Genomic DNA, 6,736 nt, shown 5'->3' with positions numbered 1-6,736 from the left:
TCATGTGGTTCAGTTCTCATTTTCTATTATACCAAATATTTCAAATTTTTTCACGACGGGCGGATCTTTCCTCATCCTCGGGGTCGGAGTGAACGCCTGATGGATGAACACGCACACGATACAGGATCCCAATAAATGGCTACTATATCTGCCACGAGCTCCGCAATGCAGACATGCGCTGCACAGCACCTGGTCCCTCCTGCTGTGTTCTTTTCATGTGAACTTGTTCAACCCCGACATACCCAGGCACAGATGGCCCTGGGCGTCTCCCTTCACTGGCACAGTTTAACCCCATTCAAATGCTGTGTTTGAACATTTGCATATGTACACTTGCCCTAAGTGAGGCTTTACTCGCGACCTCAAGTTCCCTCCATCGCCTCATATTCCCCGAACGAAAGATTTGACAGTTTTTTTTTTGTTTTTGTTTTTTTTGCGATCAATTTTCTACTTCGAAAGCCAATCGATCGTTTCCAAGCGGGTTTCACGTTTCGAAGCGAGGGACACGTTACGTGATTCGAGGCCGATTTGGACGACGGCGGTCGGAAGCGGGGCCGGGCCGGGCCAACCTGGCCCTTCCGATAGGCGAGATCAATCGGCCGCCCGTCCCGAGGCGGGGAGCGGAGCGGGAGCGACTGGGGGCGCATGGTTGTGCGCCTATCTCCCTCTCTCCCCGACGGTACAGGCGATGCGCCGCGCCGGAACAGAGTGTTTTTATTTTTATTTTAAGTCTCCTTATGGAACGAAGCGAGCGTGTAGGGAGCGGTACGAACCAAACCGTTTGTGACGGGGACGCTTTCTCCGTGACGCTCTCCCCGATCCCCCACCCCTTCTCCATGCGGGGTGCTCAAAAAATAAATAAATAAATAAATAGGCCGTGCCCCGTTCCCCCACAGCCCCTCACTGCGCGGTTTAATTGTTCCATTTGGAGGAACGTGTTGCTTACCGCCATCGGGGTGTACGGAGAGCCATGTCCGGATATATTATCATATATCATTCCCCTTAAATATAATTCCTCATTGAAATGTTATCCCTGTGTATTTTGTCGTCTTCTATCTGTTTTATCCTGTTATTGTAATGCACGCTCCACTTCCAGTGGACTGACGGGTTTTCGACTGATGATCTGATGATTCGTTGTCTTTCAGGGGGCAGCCCTTAATATATTGTTTGCATACCTATAATTCATGTCTTGTTTGCTGCCTGCAGGGGGAAATATGTCAGAACGTAATTAATAGTTCTTGACACACTCCTGATCCCCGCTAGCGCAATCGGCTTTAGGCGGCGTAGAGGTGGCAACGGCAACGTGAATGGAATCTCTGGGCTCAAATAACGACGCTCGTGTAATGATTTATGTCAAAGGATCGCACACGCACTTCTGCGTCGTCAGCATCGCGGCAACAGGTCGTGTTTGAGCGCAACGGGTCCCAGCGGGGAGACGTCGGCCCTCAACGGGCAGTCGATGTGTCCCTCAAAACCTCGTCACCGCCACCGGGGGCAGAGGAGGGGGGTGGGTCTGTGTTTTGGTCTGTGTGCAGATGAGAGGGAGAGGGAGAGCGATCCTTCTGGGACGGCTTCCATGTCTCATTACCTTGTCTCCTGGTGCAGAGCCGAGCCCGTCGCCCCCTTTTAATTAAGGCCTCGCTGTCGCGTGTTTCCGGATCTCCGTTTCTGCTCTCAAGCCTGACTTTGCACCCCCCCCTAAATATAAAGGGTCAAAGAAGGTGGGAAGAGCCTTGTCCCATTAAATCACCCAAGAAAATTACAGGCTATCGCCGATAAATTACACCTTCGCGCAGCCGGTTGAGATTTTTGCCCCGTGTCTGCACCCCCTTGTGTCTGTGACCCGAGAGCTCGTCTTGTTTTTTTGTTTTTTGTTTTTTGTTTTTTGGTTTTTTTTCTGAGGTAGTTCCTGGTGAGCGGAGAGTTGAGATTCCTCCGCTTCCTCCTCTTCCCTTCGGCATTTTTCAATCATTTGCGACAGCGGCGAGGCGGGGGAGGGGGGGGGGGTCGAGCAGAACTTCTCGTGGGGACAAGCGGGCTCCAGAGGCGGCCTCTGCAACCTCACCCTCGCCGTCTCCCCCGTCTTCCCCATAAACTCCCCCAAGCCTCAGAGTTTCACCCTGTGCATACCCAGACACTACGGCCTGGAGGCGGGGGGAACTCTCCAAAGAGAGTCATTATTCTGTTAGGGGGAGAATAAAAGAGAAGTGGGTCGATATTAAACCCACATGAAGCCGTCTCAATGCCAAGCGTTCATTTCTTGCACATGGCGGTGGTTCGGATGAAGCCGTAGCAGGAGAAATTAATCAGAGCTTTTATTTTCTATTTTGTTATGTCTGTTTGGGTTTTGTTTTGCGTGTTTTTTGGTTTTTGTTTTTTTTCGGCTAACTAGAATTTCTTGAACATTTTTATAGGTTCTGTTTACTGCTTATGAAGTAGTATAACTTCAAATATATAAAATGTAAATAGCATTTGGCTGCTCACACACACACACACACACACACACACACACACACACACACACACACACATACATGTGCTCCTCTATTTATCCTAAACAGATGTTTGTGATTCAGATTATATCAGGTGCTTAATCTAAATGGCTTAACAGAATTTCTGAATTAATAGTGTTGTCTTATCATCTTAAAGACAATTTACACAAAAAAAATTATCCGTGTTTCGATGTGTAAATACTTCCATATTATTTGCTGATATCCCTCTTAACCAAGGCATTGATCCCGTCAAGGGAAAAATAAAACTGCAGCACTCCCGAAATCGTGGAGTGGGAAACCCCCAGGATTCCTGCTGCCTTTGTCCCGCCCTCTTCTGGGGAGATGAGTCATTTTAACCGCCCCTCAGGTGGGCCCTTCCCCGCTGTGGAAATGAGGGGCCGGCGACGTCTAATGGACGGCGTGGAATAAGCCTGAATTGTGTGGCTAATTTTGGAAATAGGGGATGAGGGATTTTAGAAGTTGCACCGACAGGACCTCGGACGGACGGAAAAAGAGCTCGATGGCCGCCCGTTAAGAGCTGCCTGTCTGGCCGTCTGATTGCCTGATGATGTAAGAAAGTCATAAATAAAGGCTCAACTATCGATAGTATTTTATTTTTTTAATGAATTCCTTTCGAGTAAATATTAATTTCTGCATTATTTGTTGGCCAGGCTGGCCACCACTGAGTCTAGAGCCACAGCGATTGATGAGCGATGTCTCTCCAGCAGACATGTCCTCTCCCACCATGAAGAAGACGGAGAAGCCGCTGTTCAGCCCAACTTCCCCGCAGGACTCCTCACCGCGACTCAGCACTTTCCCCCAGCACCACCACCAGGGCCTAACTGGTGTAGGACACAGTGGTGAGTGCCCTGGTCTGAGAAAAAAAGTTCACTTGTTGCTTTTAGAGTCAAATATTAACTCTTAATAGCTGTTGAAATTGGAGTTGGTCTCGACCACTGGCGAGGGGTCCAAACGGAGAGTAAACAGGGCACGAGGTGACCGGGTCGTTTCAGGTGGCTCCGGCCTGTACCGCAGGGGTGATGAACTGGAAGTAAGAGCAGTCTGGTTCGGCGCAAATACCAGGAAGAGACTACGGTAGCAAACACTGTAACATTAAAAGGTCTGCTGAGAATCAAAAGTCCAAATGGAATACGAAAACGCAGCTTCCAGAAGCACGGGCTGGTTATCGATGCCACATGTGACCAATGGAAAGAGTTGAAAATGTGTTGCAGGCAGTTGGGTCTGTCCCTAATCTTCCACTGGCATGGTCCCCCCCTCTCTCCCCTTCCCTCTCTGTCTTTCCCCGTGTTCTGCAGTTATATCGACGAGGAGCCCCCCGCCCCACTCGCCCCTGCAGTTCACCGCCTCGGCCATCTTGCCCCCAGCGCCGTCACCCTATCTGTCCCACATCCGCTATCCGCCCCACCTCGCCTCCGCCGACCCGCTGAAGAGCTATGTGCCGTCGTACGACCCGTCCAGCCCCCAGAGCGGCCAGGTCTGAACCAACCCCCGCCCAGCCTTCCGCATTATCATGATTTCCAACGGCTGCATAAAATGAGATGACATTTCTTCGCTTTTTTAGATTGCGTTGATGCTATGGTAGCCTTATATTTATAGCAATTATGAGTTGACGAGGTGAACTATTTATAAACAAATACAAATACAGTCACACATACAGAGTAATTACAGAGAAATGAATGCAGACATACTCAACCTTGGGTTGCCGACCTTACACACACATATATATATATATATAGATATACATATAGATATTTATATTTGATTGATTTTTTTCAAATAGGCTTGAAATATATCGTAATTATTTTATAATCTATTTGGAGCTCCATCCATGCTCAATGATATAATAAAAGTCAGTTTGGAAAGTAGACTAATAAAGATTCTTATTATGCCTCAATCTGTTGCTTATGAGCCTGAATTGATTGTTGTTGTTATTATTATTATTATTATTATTATTATTGTTATTATTATAATATAATGATTATGATAATAAAAGGGAAAAAAGTCACACTCTTAAAATCTCTGTTGTCGCAAGGATTTTGGGACATAAAATCGGGGTTAATGGCCCGAAAAAGAACTGAGAACGCCTGGATTAATACCTTAATACCGGGAATGTCTTGTCTGTCTTGTCTGTGTGTGTGTGTGTGTGTATATGGATGTGTGAAGGGAAAGAGAGAGAGAGAGAGAGAGAGAGCTCAGTGATATTTATATGAGTTTCATATCCCCGCTGTTCTGACTGTAAACAAAGGCCTCACAGTCGACTCTGTCTCGCTAACAGGACCGGGTTGAGGGGAGGGGTGTGAGGGGGGTGTGGTGGTGGTGGTGGGTGGGTGGGGAAGGGGGGGGGGGGGGGCTTCGACTGTTACTCCAGAAGTAAAAAACCGCGGGGGAATGATAAAGGTTGTAAATATTTGCCGTTGCCGGGGCCCAGCTCTTGTGCAGAATTAACTGGCCCTCTGCTGGGGGGCTCGGGCGGAGAGAGAGGGCGGGGGCGAGTGTGGGTGGGAGGACGGAGGCGGCGGGGGGGTGGGGGTGGGGGGGGGGCAGTGCAGTTGGGGGGTTGCGGAGACGAGTGAGGACGAAAGGCCAATTGCGGGGGTGTCGAGGGGGGCTCGGGCAACCAACGCAGCGCTTATAATCCCATGGACGGGCGCCAGAATGTTTTTATGCTTGCTTTAACGCAGATTATATTACACTCTAATTAAACATTCTATTCACATCGGAGGGAACCCCGCCGACGCAATTCTTCCCCATAAAGGCCCGTTTGAGGTTTGAACTCGGGGCGGCCTCCCAAATGAACGGCCCAGACAGTCTCCAGCCGTCCGAATGAGTAGCTCCCACTAGCTTTCTTTATTTCCCTATATCTGCGCTCTCCTTTCTTTGTATTCTGTCTCTCTCTCTCTCTCTCTCTCTCTCTCTCTCTCTCTCTCCCTCTCTCTCTCCCTCTCTCTCTCACCCCCCTTCTCTTTCTCTAACACGTGCATTCAGGCCATTGTGCGCCGTCGCTCTGCGGTGCCCTCTTTCACGCCTGGCTCCTCCTAAATTCATTCAATTTATGAGGACCATTAAAAATCATTGTCGAAAAATCATGTAGGAAATCCATCGGTAGCAAACTGAGATACCCCCCCCCGTCCCCCGTCCCCCCACACACACCTCCTACCCCACTCCCACGCCTCACTCCGTTCCTCCCCCCCACGGCGTTTTGGTGATAGCTGTGATAATCGTGTGACTGAATGTTTCCCGGGTCCCGGTGCGGTTAACTTTGAGGCATGGCTTTACGAGTGTCGAGTTCTTTCTTTTTTCCCGTGCTGAATTTGTTTTCTCCGCTCACTTTCCTCCGCCCTTCCCTCCCTCCTCCCCCTCCCTCCCCCGCTCCAGCCCAACAGCAGTGGCCAAGTGGTGGGCAAAGTCCCGGGTCACTTCCCCCCGGTGTTGGCGCCCTCTCCGCATCACGGCGCCGTGCGGCCCGTCTCCCTGTCCATGCCGGACACTAAGCCCATCACCACATCCACAGAAGGTGAGCGGCCCCCCCAACCCCCCCGTCATAAATCACCCACAATGCAATTCAATTGGTGCCCTTAAAGGAACGCTGCAAGAGACACGGGAATGGGTTTAAAAAAAATGATATCGTTCATGAATCGATTGGAAAATTGTAGTATTGATACATGTTTGGAAGTTATGGACCATTTTACATTCAAATTAAATACCACCGTAGTCACATATTAATTAAAATATTTCATTTCTGTATGATAATAAAACATTTTATTATTATTAATAATAATAATAATAATAATTATTATTATTATTATTATTATTATTATTATTATTATTATTATATTAATTTCTGAGATGTGTTCAGTGAAATATTTTTTGTTATACACGTCAGTTGGCAGCAATTGTCATTATGTTTAAAATGTCAATATATCGATAAATAAAAGCGCATTGTGAGCCATTTTAATCAACATTTAAATCTGGACTATTTGTATGGAAATTAAAATACCCAACCCTAAACTAAATGGTGTGTTTTTTTATATGTATTACATCATAGGGTGGTGTAATTTGGAAAATGGAAGCATTTGTTGTTATTCATTATGACAATACATATTTATTATGATGTTTAATATTATTTATACATACATTTTGTAATTTATGTTTTATTATATTTATTATGATAATAAATAAAGCTGCTAGTAGTGTACTATTAGAATATTTCTGACCTCATACCGTAA

The 6,736-nt window shown here is 47.3% G+C and overlaps 1 protein-coding gene across 6 annotated transcripts in view; it reads left to right on the top strand.

The window, feature by feature from the left end:
* The window catches only part of LOC307247039 (nuclear factor 1 B-type-like), a 74,486-nt gene that overhangs the window by 51,487 nt on the left and 16,263 nt on the right, over positions 1–6,736 (top strand). For 4 of the 6 annotated variants that reach the window (XM_080023100.1, XM_080023102.1, XM_080023098.1 and 1 more), the window contains exons 7-9: positions 3,215–3,349; positions 3,806–3,984; positions 5,886–6,024. In XM_080023100.1, coding sequence (XP_079879226.1) covers positions 3,215–3,349; positions 3,806–3,984; positions 5,886–6,024 — 453 coding nt within the window. The remainder of the gene's footprint in view (positions 1–3,214; positions 3,350–3,805; positions 3,985–5,885; positions 6,025–6,736) is intronic. The other 2 variants (XM_080023103.1, XM_080023099.1) reach the window with 1 other exon arrangement.

The sequence above is a fragment of the Zeus faber genome (assembly GCF_960531495.2).
Source record: "Zeus faber genome assembly, chromosome: 22".
In the NCBI taxonomy this organism is placed as follows: Eukaryota; Metazoa; Chordata; class Actinopteri; order Zeiformes; family Zeidae; genus Zeus; species Zeus faber.
The sequence above is the reverse complement of the archived record's forward strand: the minus strand, read 5'-3'. Positions and strand labels throughout refer to the sequence as shown.